This window comes from Neoarius graeffei, chromosome 13 (genome assembly GCF_027579695.1).
Source record: "Neoarius graeffei isolate fNeoGra1 chromosome 13, fNeoGra1.pri, whole genome shotgun sequence".
Classification (NCBI taxonomy): Eukaryota; Metazoa; Chordata; class Actinopteri; order Siluriformes; family Ariidae; genus Neoarius; species Neoarius graeffei.
The window spans coordinates 39,813,179-39,830,098 of record NC_083581.1 but is presented as its reverse complement, the minus strand read 5'-3'; the positions used below and the strand labels follow the sequence as shown (position 1 = coordinate 39,830,098).

General features: G+C 42.1%; 1 protein-coding gene across 1 annotated transcript; it reads left to right on the top strand.

Moving 5' to 3' along the window:
• The first annotated feature begins 538 nt into the window (after nt 1-538).
• LOC132896697 ((Lyso)-N-acylphosphatidylethanolamine lipase-like) lies at nt 539-16,327 on the top strand. The gene is made up of 8 exons (XM_060937711.1): nt 539-741; nt 893-978; nt 5,488-5,592; nt 6,106-6,394; nt 7,412-7,566; nt 8,085-8,196; nt 15,746-15,932; nt 16,127-16,327. Exons 1-8 carry the CDS (start codon nt 713-715, stop codon nt 16,214-16,216), a joined length of 1,053 nt encoding a protein of 350 aa, XP_060793694.1. The 5' UTR covers nt 539-712; the 3' UTR covers nt 16,217-16,327.
• The last annotated feature ends 593 nt before the right edge of the window (nt 16,328-16,920 follow it).

Below are 16,920 nucleotides of genomic sequence, written 5' to 3'. Positions count from 1 at the left end.
CGGGCAGGTAACATCTCTGCAGACCCATCACACCCTGGTCACAAACTGTTTAAACTTCTCCCCTCTGGGAGACGCTACAGAACACTGTACGCAAAAACAACCAGACACAAGAGCAGTTTTTTCCCTCAGGCTGTCTCTGTGATGAACAGCTAAACCCGGACTCAAATATCAGTAACATCAGCTGTGAAATATCTGCACACTCATACCGTCATTCTGTGCACACTGTATATTTATATTTACTAATTCATCCTTGCACTATGCTGTCTATACATATATTTACCCTTCTACATGCATAGCTTTTTGTTTTTGTCTACGCTTTTTATGTTTGTACTAAGAGAGCTTAGTGAAACCGGAGTCAAATTCCTCGTGTGTGTTCACATACCTGGCAAATAAAGTTATTATTATTATTATTATTATTATTATTTACATCCCCTTTAAAATGTTGCTAAGGCTTCGTTTAGTGTTTGTTCTCCACCCGCTGCACTTTGCACTGCAGGCACGAGGATAAAGTTAACCCTTTCGTGTCCTGATGGTGTGCAGTATGATCACGAATTTCCTGTGTGGAACCGTCAGCTGACTGCCTGAGAGCTCGGAGTCCCTTCTGCCTGACAGCATGGGGATTCTGTCATCGATTTGACTCCTCAAGCGTCTTAGTGCTGAGTTTACAGTAATATTTCACTTGTCTCAGACAAGTTGTTTGTCTTTTAACGCCATGCACGACGAGACCGAAACTGATGAAAAGTAAGTTGTGGAAAGTAAGGAAGTAGTTTTATTGAGCAACTCGAGCGATGTTGCAAACTTGTACCTGTGCTCTTTATTTTAGTTAACTGATTTCGGCTTTGTGGACAAACAAACAAGTCTTGTTGATCTTTATCTTTGACATCACACACAGACTTTCATCATGCAGTGCCTGGCGGCCGTCCTGGCGCCCAACTTCCCTTTCCCTCCTGAAGAGCACCGAGACTAAAATCCTGGACCGTAAGTGACTGCACTTCCCATTTTACTGACATCACCATGAGGATTCCGTGACTTTTCAGTGAGTCAGAGGATTCGACACGGCTCACCTGTAAGAGTCGATTAACATGTATCGACTCCCAATTGTTTTTTGATCTCATCTCATCTCATCTCATCTCATTATTTCTAGCCGCTTTATCCTGTTCTACAGGGTCGCAGGCAAGCTGGAGCCTATCCCAGCTGACTACGGGCGAAAGGCGGGGTACACCCTGGACAACTCACCAGGTCATCACAGGGCTGACACATAGACACAGACAACCATTCACACTCACATTCACACCTACGGTCAATTTACGCTACGTTCACACTGCAAGGCTTAATGCTCAATTCCGATTTTTTTGTGAAATCCGATTTTTTTGTGAGGTCGTTCACATTAACAAATATATGCGACTTGTATGTGATCCTCAGTATGAACGAAAAGCGACCTAAAAGTGTTCCGCATGCGCATTGCAGGATACGACGACGTCACACGCAGTGAGCATGGCCAGTGTTTACAGAAGTAAAACCGCCCGGTTGCGGTATGACCCATCCAATCTAGCTTGAATAGCTGCATCCCCCCAAATGGAAATCAGCTCCCTAACCTCTGCGTCCTTCCATTGAGAAGATTCAGAACCTTCACAGCCCGAAGCGTCCCTTGCATTGATGTCATGCGCCATGTTGTTGTAACTTTTTTTGAGAGACCCGACGCCTACTTCAGCACAGAATAGTGACGTTTGTGGCTTGTTGATGACGTGTAAGTCGGATGAATGCGACCTGGCGGTTCAGACTGAAGTCGCATATGAAAAGAGCGGCTAGGAATCGGAATTAGGACCACATATCCAAACGGCCTGGGTCGGATTTGAAAAAATCGGATCTGTGTCGTTCATATTGTCAATAAAAGATCGGATACAGGTCACATATGGGCGAAAAGATCGGATTTGAGTCACTTCAGCCTGCAGTGTGAACGTAGCCTTAGAGTCACCAGTTAACCTAACCTGCATGTCTTTGGACTGTGGGGGAAACCGGAGCACCCGGAGGAAACAGGGAGAACATGCAAACTCTGCACAGAAAGGCCCTCGCCGGCCACGAACCCGGACCTTCTTGCTGTGAGGCGACAGCGCTAACCACTACACCACCGTGCTGCCCCACTCATTTGGTTCAATCAGTTGCAATTAATTAACCAAGTACCATGTACACTACCGTTCAAAAGTTTGGGGTCACTTTGAAATGTCCTTATTTTTGAAAGAAAAGCACTGTTCTTTTCAATGAAGATCACTTTAAACTAATCAGAAATCCACTCTATACATTGCTAATGTGGTAAATGACTATTCTAGCTGCAAATGTCTGGTTTTTGGTGCAATATCTCCATAGGTGTATAGAGGCCCATTTCCAGCAACTCTCACTCCAGTGTTCTAATGGTACAATGTGTTTGCTCATTGCCTCAGAAGGCTAATGGATGATTAGAAAACCCTTGTACAATCATGTTAGCACAGCTGAAAACAGTTTAGCTCTTTAGAGAAGCTATAAAACTGACCTTCCTTTGAGCAGACTGAGTTTCTGGAGCATCACATTTGTGGGGTCGATTAAATGCTCAAAATGGCCAGAAAAATGTCTTGACTATATTTTCTATTCATTTTACAACTTATGGTGGTAAATAAAAGTGTGACTTTTCATGGAAAACACAAAATTGTCTGGGTGACCCCAAACTTTTGAACGGTAGTGTACAAACACCTCTAACTTCATTTTCATCCATTTGCTTCCTGGGATAACTGAAACCAGTAGGAATGGCTTCCTTTTATTGACTCAGGAGATTAAATAAGGGTGGGTTTAATGTAAATTAGATGTGTGGGAGGGTACAATGGGGTGTGACTCCAAACTTTTGAACAGTAGTGTATGTCTTCTCATTTGGTTCAAGCAGTTGCAATTAATTAAGGGTTGTTTTACAATCAGGGTACGCAAGCTAAAAATCACATTTAACATTTATTATCTTCAATATCAGGTGGCATGGTGGTGTAGTGGTTAGCGCTATTGCCTTACAGCAAGAAGGTCCGGGTTCGAGCCCCGTGGCCGACGAGGGCCTTTCTGTGTGGAGTTTGCATGTTCTCCCCGTGTCCGCGTGGGTTTCCTCCAGGTGCTCCGGTTTCCCCCACAGTCCAAAGACATGCAGGTTAGGTTAACTGGTGACTCTAAATTGACCGTAGGTGTGAATGTGAGTGTGAATGGTTGTCTGTGTCTATGTGTCAGCCCTGTGATGACCTGGCGACTTGTCCAGGGTGTACCCCGCCTTTCGCCCGTAGTCAGCTGGGATAGGCTCCAGCTTGCCTGCGACCCTGTAGAACAGGATAAAGCGGCTAGAGATAATGAGATGAGATACCATACGACAGTAGAGTAAATGAAAAAGAAATAGAAAAAATAGAGAAGTACCAAGACCAAGCAAGAGAACTACAAAAGCTATGGAATATGAGAACAAAAGCCATTCCAATCGTAATAGGAGCACTCGGTACAACACCAAGACAATTATTGATGACCTGGGAATAAGAACAAGAATCGTTGAGTTGCAGAAAACTGTTATCATCCACTCTGCAAGGATCCTCTGTAAAGTCCTTGAAACTTTAGGAATCTTGTTGATACCAAATTTCATGAACTTAGTACCACTGACAAAAACAGTGAACAACGTAATTCAAAATAATAATAATAATTAATAATAAATACAGAAATATTAAAAGAAGAATTATAATAAAAAGAAATACCTAGTCGGCTCCTCATTGTTCGCATAAAAGATCTGACTCAAAGATCTTCGTCATCATCACTGCTGAACCCAATCTGGGCTTGAGGCAAACCATGTTTGGTTGACTTGGCCAGAATTGCAGCAGTACGGTGGCCAGTTGCTTTCTGCACACTCACACATTAGCACCTATGGACAATTTTAGAATAGCCAGTTAACCTAAATGCATGTCTTTGACCTGTGGGGGAAACCGGAGCACCCCCATGCAGACATGGTGAGAACATGCAAACGCCACACAGAAAGGCCCCCGTCAGCCACTGAGCTCAAACCCACAACCTCCTTGCTGTGAGGTGACAGTGCTAACCACTGCACCACCGGGCTGCCCACAGGACATCACTAACTCGCGCATCCATCCATTATCTGTAGCCGCTTATCCTGTTCTACAGGGTCGCAGGCAAGCTGGAGCCTATCCCAGCTGACTATGGGTGAGAGGCGGGGTACACCCTGGACAAGTCACTAGGTCATCGCAGGGCTGACACATAGACACAGACAGTCATTCACGCTCACACCTACATTCAATTTAGAGCCACCAATTAGCCTAACCTGCATGTCTTTGGACTGTGGGGGAAACCGGAGCACCCGGAGGAAACCCACGTGGACACGGGGAGAGCATGCAAACTCCACACAGAAAGGCCCTCGCCAGCCGCTGGGCTCAAACCCAGGACCTTCTTGCTGTGAGGCGACAGTGCTAACCACTACACCACTGGGCCACCCCTAACTCATGCATATTTGTATAATTTTTATTTTCTATGTCTCTTATAAAATTCTATTATATAGACACGAGTGTTTTACTGGGAAATACGCCACTCATATTTTTCATATGAACTACATCCGGGACATAGAGAACCAAAACCGTGGCATATTTTTCAGTATCCTTACTCGTGAGGATATCAATGAATTGTTTTGATAAATTTGGGTACTTTTTGTTTGTAAATGTGTTGATATAATAAAAAGAAAATCACACGTTGGCTTGAAGATATTAAGTTTATCTTCTCATGTTGAAAAACTTGCATTTTTCATAGGAACTACATTGCGGATGTGACAATGTGACATATTTTTTTGTCACATTGTCAGTGACATATTATTTTGATATTTCACTCCGATGACATCACTCCCAGTGTTTTTCTGCTGACTACCGGTAGATGTGCGTTGTCAAAATGGCAAAACGGTTCAAAATTAAAAAATTTTTGATTAACTTGCGTATTTTTTGTGGATGTGTCCATATAATATAAAGAACATTACACGGTGGCGTGAAGATATGAAGTTTATTTTCTCGTGTTGAAAAATATTTCACTCATTCACATTGCTCACTCGTGATATATGCAATCACCACTCCAAGATAAACTTCATATCTTCACACCACCATGTCATATCTTCTACTTAGGTGTGCACAGTAAGGACAAAACATATGATGGATACATGTAGACATTTCCACTATATAGGATATCACAATATTTGGGCTTCCTAACATACAGCAAATAATTTTTATATTTTCATGTAATGGTTACATTCTATGGCATAGGGAACAGGAGAGAACATTTTAAATATTTGATACAAAAATAATGCCCAATCCATTATGTCTGAGTAAGTCAGTAATAATAAAATATGCCAGTGTAATTTTGCACAATATTAATATTGTACTGTATATCCATCTATATACAGCCCAAGTACCCTTCACACTAACTGTATATATTTCCTTTTCCTCTCAGGGATCCAAAATGATCTGTGGGCTCGTTTTGTCTCTCTGCCGACACAGGACAGAATCTGGACTCTCACGGTTACTCATAAACGTTGCAGAGATGCTCCGAAATCATGTAGGCTTTCAGTCTGTTTCTGCAGGATCATTTCTGTTTCCTCATGAAGCTGGTTGAGAAGATACAGAGAGTGTGCACAGCTTCATAATGAATGTGAAATATAAATTAGTTTTGATTTGTTTAACACTTTTCCTGTTCATTGCATAATTTGATATGTGATTCCATTGTGTTAATGTCATTAATATTATTCTGAAATAGTGAAAACAAAGATCGTCTGTGAGAAGGGGTGCATAGACTTTTGACTAGTAGCGTATACTGTATATTAAAGTGATGATCATTTTAAAAAGTAAATAAAAGTATTAAAAGGCACATATACCTTCTATCAAGATTACCCAAAAGGCTTTGGAGCTTTTGGCAGGCTCACAGTGACATATGAAAATTAGCTATATGGGATATTTTAAAATATGTAATCATTTGAGATGACCTGGATCAACAGTATGAAATAGCACATGATTAATACAAATAGAAAAAAAATAACATTAGCTTCATCTATAAAAAGTTCTCTTTTGGCAGGCATGCGGACTCCGCTAGTGATGGTACATGGTTTCGGCGGTGGTGTGGGTCTGTGGATCAGGAACCTGGACCCTTTATGTCAATCGCGTCCAGTCTTCGCCTTTGATCTGCTGGGATTCGGACGTAGCTCTCGCCCTCGCTTCCCACTGGACCCTGCCCAGGCTGAGCAGCAGTCCGTCAGCTCTATAGAATACTGGAGGCAGGCATTGGGCCTGGAAAAAATGATCCTATTGGGCCACAGCTTAGGGGGTTACCTTGCAACATCCTATGCCATACAGTATCCTGAGAGGTGAGAAGATGGGGTACTTTGTGTCGGATACATACATACAAAAACGATATCGGTGGAATAGTGTGATTAAATTGATGGGAATTCAAGACGCTGGTGGAGCTCAAGATATAATGCCTTGCATAAGTAATCACACCCTACTGAACTTTGAAGTGAAGTATGGTGGTGGGTTAGATGGGGGTTAGTTTGCCTCTCTGACTAACCCCCTCTTTATGGTGTCACTGACTAATGGTGGACGGCCTTCTCACAGCAGTGTCACAGTTGTACCATGTTTTTTTTTTTTTAATAATGGATTTCATGGTGCTGCGTAGGATATTCAGTTTTTGGTATATATATTTTTTAATAATCAAACCCTGGCTGGCACTTTTCCAGAACACTGTCCCACACTAGTTTTGATAACTTACAGAGATCATTTAACACTATAATTGCACTCAGGTTGACCCCATTCAACTAATTTTGTGACTTCTGATGGCACTAAAACTAATGCAGTCAACCCTTATGTAGTCATTCATGGAATATAATCGCAAATAAGTCCATTTCAGTTCCAAGCTGTAACGTTACAAAATGTGGACAAGGTCAAGGGGGTAAAAATTTATGTAAACCAACGTGGATGTTTGCATTATGTAGTGTAATATTAGAGTGTGCACATTTCAGGTTGATGTGGTCTTTCAGTTTATAGCCATAGTAAAAGAGGAAAGGAAAAAGCAGAAGTTCTCACTGTGACAAAATGTGAAAAAAAAAACTAACTGTAAATGATAAGCATCATTATATTTTGCATATAATTAATATCATTGAGCACTGAACTATTCATATTTTAACAATTTTAGCTTTAAATATTTAAATGCACAATGCAACAGGTAATTTTCACTTAGATAAACATGATTATGCTTAATCCTCAGTGACAGTTGTGTGTTATATTACAGTTAGAAGGAACTGGAACAAAGATGCATGGAGGGAGAAAATAGTGTGCTTGGCTTTCTACCCCCTTTCTCTTCACCTCCAATCTTTTCACCCTCTCAGAGTTCGTCACCTGATCTTGGTGGATCCCTGGGGTTTCGAGCCTGTGCCTCCAGAGGGGGTGGCAGGTTTGGGATGCCCACGCTGGGTAGAGATGATCATAGCCGTGGCGTCATTCTTCAACCCTTTGGCTGTGGTCCGGGCCACTGGGCCATGGGGTAAGAGGCAATATGGTGTTGAAGATGGGTGAAGGTGTGAAGTCTGCTTTATCAGAAGTAGTATTGAAGCCCTTTTGATAGGGGATGTAACATCCAGGAGACTTTACCTTTCCAGGGTTCCTTGGATAGTTAAGTCACAAACTTTATTGCAGCTATGAACAGTAATTCCCTCAGACTATTTTTTTCTCTTACAAAAATTATAGCTTGTCAAGTTGCTGAGAAACAGGTAAGCACAAAGACTGAAATTTTCACACTTCAAAAAACACACACAAAAAAAACCCCTTGCAACCATACTTTTGACTGTTCAAGCGTTGACACTGGAGATCCCCCTCCATAAAGTTTAAAATAGGCATTTCCATCCAGGAAACTTCACTATAACTTTTAATACATTTAGACATGCATGAAAAATGAGTAAGATATAAGGATATGTAAATTATAATAAACTCTTTGAATGTATGTAAAACACAAATGAAAACATGACCGTATGCAATTCTTCCTTTATCGTCTCATTTTATTAGGTCCAAAGTTAATCAGTAGAGTTCGACCAGACTTCAAGAAGAACTTCGAGGAGCTTTTTCAGGATGATACCATTATGGAATACATCTATCACTGCAATGCTCAGACTCCCAGGTACACTTTAATATGAGCACATTTATCATGTTATTTCACCAACATTTGATACATGACTGACCCTGGTTGATATTTTAGATATTCTGGCTTTATTTTGCGAGTGGGCAGCTTGGGTTTTATCGTTGTAGGTGATTTTAAATAAATAAATAAATAAACAAACCCCACCACAAAAGGAAAGAAAAAAAATCCTCCCTCATTTACTATCTCAAAAAAGACACACAAAATCTCCAAACAAAATGGCAGTCACACCCTATTAAAGCATGATATACAATGAACAAAGCTGCAACAAACTAGCAACTAAAAATGAACAAGTATTAAAAGGTCCAAAACCAAACACACTTCATTAACAATCATTAAGACGTTGCCAGGCAAAAACACTCATGATGAATATGAAGGAAGATCCATCCATCCATCCATCCATCCATTATCTCTAGCCACTTTATCCTTCTACAGGGTCACAGCAAGCTGGAGCCTATCCCAGCTGACTACGGGCGAAAGGCGGGGTACACCCTGGACAAGTCGCCAGGTCATCACAGGGCTGACACATAGACACAGACAACCATTCACACTCACATTCACACCTACAGTCAATTTAGAGTCACCAGTTAACCTAACCTGCATGTCTTTGGACTGTGGGGGAAACCGGAGCACCCGGAGGAAACCCACGCGGACACGGGGAGAACATGCAAACTCCGCACAGAAAGGCCCTCGCCGGCCCCGGGGCTCGAACCCAGGACCTTCTTGCTGTGAGGCGACAGCGCTAACCACTACACCACCGTGCCGCCCATGAAGGAAGATATCATTAAAAAAAAAAAGTACCCTATGGGTACATGTAGCTACTGCTTATAAATAAAATTGTTTTTCTGATACCATGTCCATAAAGTAAATATAGCATCAGGGCCACTGACAGCTTTGGCTGGGCCCGGGACAAAATGCTCTGAATGGGCCCCCCCTAACAAGCCCCCGGGCCAACTGCATATTTCGGCACGTGAGTGCAGGGTTCAGAAGCGCAGTGTGCTGCTTTGCAAAGTCGGAGCCGCTGTCAGCTGCTTTCGGGTTTGTGCATGTGTGGGTTTAGCAGAGCAGAAGCAAACGAAAAGCCAATGTAAAATGCAGGCTTGAAAAAAAAGCCCAAAACCAGCAACCTCACACACATTGTGATCCTGTGAAGTAATCCCCAATTTCACTGAATCTTTCCCCCCTGTACTGTAACGGAATAAGCGGTTACTGTTATTTTGTATCCTTTAACCGAACGCCATTAAATGTATTCCGTTACGCCCAGGGCTTAATTTGAGCCGGAACATGACGGAACAAGATCCGGAACCTCCGTCGTCGGATCCGGCAGCTATTTTCATTTCATTCGGTGTTCCGGCAGCTATTTAAATGGATCAGATCACCTCCGTGACCATCACAAAGGGAAAAAAATCAAACAATAAATAAGTAAATAAAAAATTTAGTGTTCGGTTTTGATATCTGTTGTTGATTTCTCTCCTATGACATCCACAAAATCTATGCGAAAGGGGAAGGGGGGGGGCATGGGGTGTATACTTCTGCTCAATAGAACACCGGGTTTTTTGTAGCCGTTAGCTTGCGCTGTGGAAAAAATGGCAAAAAAACAAAGCTTACTAAAATGTTTAAAATGAATTCTCCAACTTGTTTTGTAAACCCTTTATTTATTAACTATTACTTGAATTGATTGCACTTATGTTTGCTGGCACTGCTTTTAAATTATTCTCTTTTTTGGGCTTTTTCCACCTTTATTGGATAGGACAGTGTAGAGACAGGAAATGAGCAGGAGAAAAACAGGGAGGGCTCGGAAAATGACCGTAGGTGGGAATCGAACCCGGGTCCCCAGATTTATGGTATGGCACCTTATCCACCTGAGCCATGAAGTCCTGCTGGCACTGCTTTTAAATACCCTACTTAAATCCTTAAAATGAGTCATGTAACGCATGTCTTGTGTGATCTGATCTCCAATGGTGAAATAAACCGGTTGTGATATGAGTACAGTCTGTTATTCTAGAAGATAAATTTAATATATAATTTAATATATAGCCTAATAAAAAATAATATTTTATAACATAATATCACGACATATTACTGTCTGTAACTGTTTGTCACTAAAGCGTTTTCTAAGATCATAATGTCTGATATTATTATTATTTTTTTTTAACACACACAATAGGCGTGTGTGCGTAAAGTTTTTTTTTTTTTTTTTGAGTCGCCGGACCCACCCACCTCCTGCGTTCCGGGACCTCCCACTTCATAAATTAAACACTGGTTACGCCCCAAGCCTGCATGCGACAGCCCCCGCAATGCCTTCCTAAACTCGTGGATCGTCTACTATAATCACGCGATTGGGGTGCTCTTGAAGGAGCAGCGATGGACGGGGGATTTCGGGCAGGGCTGGGGGCGAACATAGTATACTGTGCATGCGTACTGTCCAGTGTGAAAAGCAGAGAACACACCGCTCGAGAAACAGCGGGATATGATTGCGGGCTAATGTGAATACTCTTAGCTTCAATCAGATATATGAAACACAATGTTATTAAGCCGTTGTGGTTATGAAATGATTCAATGCCCTGTGCGTTTGATATGGTGTTCAGTGTGACTTGCTCTCCCCTCGTTTGTAACATGAATTGCGTGCCGCGCGTGCCTTGGTTGGGGTTACTTTACGGGGCTGGAAAAAGTTGGCTGTGTCTTACCTGGCTCAGCTGCCCCACTGCCTTTGCTAGTACCTGCTGCATCATCCGAATCTTTTTTAAAATATTTATGCAGTGAGCCCCTGAGTCTCTTGGTTTCTTCCTCTCTTTTTCTCTTTTCCTTTCTTTTCTGTGCGCCTGACTTGTGCATGTTGGCAAATGGCACGCACGCTGATTGTCGAAGCGCTATGATCGAACGATGTCTTTTTTTTTTCCCCTTAATCAAAGAGTCAGACCAAACCATTTTTGCATTAGGGGTGGTAGGGGGTTCTTGACGCCTTTTTCAAAGACAATAAAGGCAAAAGATCTAGAAATCATTTATTGAATGCAAATATAGCACATTTCTCCCCCAAATCAACACATTTTGAAATGAAATAAAATAATTTAATCACAACTTAATGAGAGCCCAGTTCTGGCCCCCCCCATTCCTGGGCCCGGGACAACATACCCGTTTGTCCCCCCCTGTCGGCGGGCCTGTATAGCATATATATTTACTCTGAGGCAGTAGCCACAAAAATGAAGCATAATACAAAAATGAACAATTTAAAAGTCACAAAGTAAAATATACCAAGTGTCTACTTTATATTATTCTACTCTTACTACTTAGTTTTCAAAACTGAACTCTCCAAACCGAGGCTGACGTACACACGCTGTCACCATGACCGAAACTCTTATTTCCCAGAAAAGGCCCGGCGCTAGAGCTCAGTGGCCTCAGTACTCTTTTCGACAACTTTCCGTAACAACTCGGTAGTGCACGCTGAGTCATTAATAACAGAACCAAAGCTGCAGAGAACTTAAATAGTCCCACATTGATGACATCACAAGGCAGTAATAAGGCACAAGGAGACCTGGAAGGTGTGGACTGGAGCACAGGAGGGAACTGCAATGGACTGGACCTCTGGAAAACCTTAAATGGACTCCACACATACGGTACAGCAAACAGAGACAGAGCATCAGAAACAGATGCAAGTCATAACAATTCCATCCATCCATTATCTGTAGCCGCTTATCCTGTCCTACAGGGTCGCAGCCTATCCCAGCTGACTATGGGTGAGAGGCGGGGTACACCCTGGACAAGTCACCAGGACATCGCAGGGCTGACACATAGACACAGACAACCATTCATGCTCACATTCACACCTACGGTCAATTTAGAGTCACCAGTTAACCTAACCTGCATGTCTTTGGACTGTGGGGGAAACCAGAGCACCCAGAGGAAACCCACGCAGACACGGGGAGAACATGCAAACTCCGCACAGAAAGGCCCTCACTGGCCGCTGGGCTCGAACCCAGACCTTCTTGCTGTGAGGTGACAGTGCTAACCACTACACCACCATGCTGCCCTATCATAACAATTAATTAAACAAAAATATATTTGTATGTACATTATTCTAGTTATGCTGCATCAAATATTCAAATATTTAGAGTCAAAATTGCAAAATGACAATACTATGCACAATGCTCATCTCATTATCTCTAGCCGCTTTATCCTGTTCTACAGGGTCGCAGGCAAGCTGGAGCCTATCCCAGCTGACTACGGGTGAAAGACAGGGTACACCCTGGACAAGTCGCCAGGTCATCACAGGGCTGACACATAGACACAGACAACCATTCACACTCACATTCACACCTACGGTCAATTTAGAGTCACCAGTTAACCTAACCTGCATGTCTTTGGACTGTGGGGGAAACCGGAGCACCCAGAGGAAACCCACGCGGACACGGGGAGAACATGCAAACTCCGCACAGAAAGGCCCTCGTCGGCCACGGGGCTCGAACCCAGACCTTCGTGAGGCGACAGCGCTAACCACTACACCACCGTGCCGCCATGCACAATGCTGTTGTCGTTATTTTTATTGAAGCACTCATATTAATATGTTATCGTTTCTATCGTAACAATTAATTCCCAGTTTGCTCCATGTAATCTAAAGCTAATAATGCACAGATTAAAAATATGTTGTTAGGAAACAAAAACATATATTGTAACCATAACTGTAAGAAGATAGCATGGCAGTGCAGTGGTTAGCACTGTAGCTTCACAGCAAGACGGATCTGGGTTCAAATCTCCGTGTCTCATACTTGTCAACCCATAAGGAATAGCTGTAAATCTTACGGATTTTTCGATTTATATCAGGCTTACGGGCGTATTCTAATAATCTTACAGACTTCTAGCTTTTCACCAAAACGTTTTTTATTCTGCAAGTACTTCTTCTGTGTGGTCACAGTGTGCATTACGCGCAAAACAAGCATTAAACAATCGAACCGGAAACCATCGTGTTATGCAGGCAGAGGGTCTAGTTCGCAACATCTCGGCTATTATCGTCCCGTGACCAGGTTTGTTAGGCGCTTAAAAGCTCAGACTTCGATATCATACTTGAAAGTCAAGCATCTGCATGAAACCGAATAACATTTTGTGCCATCGTGAGCCGAACAAAAGAGCCTGGAGCCATTCTGTTTTTCCAGTTGGGTAGTTTTGAAAGAGTATTCAACACAGAGACAGAAGCAGTGGGAACCTCAGTGAAAAGAATGAGGTGCAAAAAGAGGTTTCTTTCTGAATGGATTGACCTATTTAAAGAGCAGACTGTTTCTGCTGTTTTAGTACATAGTTCAAATGTTTAGTTAAAATAGTTAAAATGTTTTACTATTCTTCTGTATTCTTCTGGGTGGCATGGTGGTGTAGTGGTTAGCATTGTCGCCTCACAGCAAGAACATTCTGGGTTCGAGCCCAGCGGTTGATGGGGGCCTTCCTGTGTGGAGTTTGCATGTTCTCCCCATGTCTGCGTGGGTGTGCTCCGGGTTCGCCCACAATCCAAAGACACACACATGCATTCAGGTTAACATGAGGCAGCCTTGGGCTGAGGTTCCCTTGAGCGAGGCACCTAACCCCCAACTGTTCCCCAGGCACTATAAGCATAGCTGCCCACTGCTCTAGGTATGTGTGTGTGCTCATTGCTCAGATTTGTGTGCATGTGTGTGTTCAATGTTTCAGATGGGTTCAATGCAGAGAGGATTTTCATAAGTGTACGTGTGATGAATAAAGTTGTTGTTGTTTGTTCTTCTTCTTCTGTACATTCCACTTGTTGATTATTTTCAAGGAAGTGTACACTGTACATACATTTGTACATTCATATTGATCCTAATTCTGAAAGAAATATTATTTTGAATTATGAATTATGGGATGGGCATGATCATGAACTGCATATAGCAAATTATGATATGAAAAAGTGCTCTTGAAGTTTTTCCTTGTTTGTTTTTCAATATATTATACCTCAAAAATGGACGGCACGGTGCTGTAGTGGTTAGCACTATTGCCTCACAGCAAGAAGGTTCTGGGTTCGAACACAGCAGCTGATGGGGGCCTTTCTGTGTGGAGTTTGCATGTTCTCCCCGTGTTTGCGTGGGTTTCCTCTGGTTTCCCCCACAGTCCAAAGACATGCAGGTTAGGTTAACTGGTGACTCTAAATTGACCATAGGTGTGAATGTGAGTGTGAATGGTTGTTTGTCTCTATGTGTTAACCCTGCGATGACCTGGAGACTTGTCCAGGGTGTACCCCACCTCTCGCCCATAGTCAGCTGGGGTGGGCTCCAGCTTGCCCGCGACCCTGCACAGGATAAGCAGTTACAGATAATGGATGGATGGATGGATGGATGGATACCTCAAAAACAACATATCATTGTGTCAGTTTTAGTTTGTAAGGATTTTTTGTCTTCAATAAGGGTTTTTGTGAGGGCTTATAAGACTGGACTCCGAAATGGGTTGACAGGTATGGTGTCTGCGTGGGTTTCCTCCCAATTCAAGGACATGCAGATTAGGTAAAAATTGTTGAACTTGTACATTGCTTTGGATAAGAGTGTCTGCTAAATGCCTGTAATGTAAGACATATATTTAACATTTTATGGAAGGCGTCTGTCATGTCACTCCTTAGTTACAGTCAGGAAGTTTTCAGACACAGGGCAATCTTCAGGACCAAGATGTTTGCAACTTGTGGTTTCCTGGAAGCATGACAAACTGTGCTATTTTGTCTTATTAACTTTGAGACAGAGAAAAAAGAGAGGGTGGCGAGGGAACAACTGTTTATAGCTACTATAACATGATAATATGTGTCAAGGATGTTCCACAACATTAATTTATAAATATATTTAATTATGCATTATACAAATTAATAAAATGTATAATGTAAGTAAATGAATGAATGTAATTGTCGTCAAATTACTGCAGTGTAAAAGGAATGGAGCGCTTCAGGATGTGCTGTTTCTGAGAAAATAATCAATGGGCCACATCACAGCACCCCATTATTGATTGATTGTTTTACTACAACAGCATGTCCCAAAGTGATTTAGGCTACATCCACACGAAAACAGCAACAAGATTTTTTTTTTAGCGGGTAAAAAAAAAATCGCGTCCACATGGGCAACGGATCAGTAAAATATCAGGTACATATGGCAACGCAACGCTTGCTGAAAACGATGCAATACACATGCCACACCTCTACGTGCGCTGTAAGACGGTCCCATCGGAGACACCAGAACAATAGAAGAAGTAGGACGCATGCGCATAAACCCCTTCTTCTACCCGGCGTGCTACTTGTTCTAGTCATGTGGTTGTGACGTCATCGTAAACAAATCCGTTCTACTCACCCAGACGACTTCGCAACGGCGCCGTTGCCAGATTTTTCCACTCTGGAAACCGTTCTCAAAAAATATCGTTTTGGGGCACCCAAAACGCCGGTGCCGTGTGGACGCCAGGCCGAAACGATAAATTTTATCAGATTCACCTGAATCCATTGCCGTGTGGACAGGGCCTTTATCACTCACTCACTCACTCACTCACTCTCACTCTCTCACAGTGGCGAGGTTGGGTTCAGAGCCATGTCTGTCTCCTTGCTTTGGGCAAAGAGGCCCATGCTGGACCGGGTTCACCTCTTACCCCCTGACCTCCCAGTGACCCTAGTGTACGGAGGCCAGTCATGGATGAACAGTGCAACTGGAGAGCGAGTAGCCCGGCTCAGGCCGAACAGCTCCACACATACAGTGGTATGGCATAAGAATGATACTAATGCTAAGTGGCAGTCATTATTTCACAGCGTGTATACAATGGCAGAGGTATTCTTTACCCAGAATGCACCACAAGAGTCGACATTAATGATAAATATTCATAAATATTTATTGATATAAATTTTGATATATTTTAATACTCTCTCTCTCTCTCTCTCTCTCTCTCTCTCCAGGTTGTTGAAGGAGCTCCTCATCATGTTTATGCTGATAAGCCTGAAGCTTTCAATACTATTGTGCAGAGCATCTGTGACACTGTGGATTAAAGTGTGTGTGTGTATGCGTGCGTGTGTGTGTGTGTGTGTGTGCTTGTAAAGTTTATTGCTTTAATGATCAATGTCACATTTCCCTGTTTAAATAAATATTCGTCACATGAATTCACTGATCCTTGATTTGGTAACACGCGCTGTGGGAAATTCCTGGCGTGTGACTGATATATAACTAAGAAGTGCCTTCAGTTTCATATTTGAGGTCAGTCAGTAAAGCAATGAAAATAAAAATATAATACTCCTTTAATGAAAATGAATGCTTAATTAAATTCTGTGTCAAACACAAAATACAAATGTTGAATGTTCAGAAATATTTGTACTGGTTTCAGAATGACAGGATTGAGTGTATAAAAGTGATTATATTTACTGTGTACAGTACAGCTTATAAACATACATTAAGTAGGCATTAGGTAAACTTCCATTTGTAGATTTATGACATTTCTGTCATAATTATACTACAAAACCTGGATAAATAAGAGAACCGAACAAAAACGAAAAAGTTATCCAAAAGTAAAAATAAGTATTGTATATAAATAAACATTATAAAGAACAACTAGTGCATGATGAGTAAAATGAGATGTTATGGCAGAATTTCTGGGCTTCACAACATACAGCACATGAGCATATTAAAAATGTCTGTGGAAAAATGCCTGTGTAATGTGAAATGAAAACATCTTTGAAGTGTTTTAATATTAAGCAAG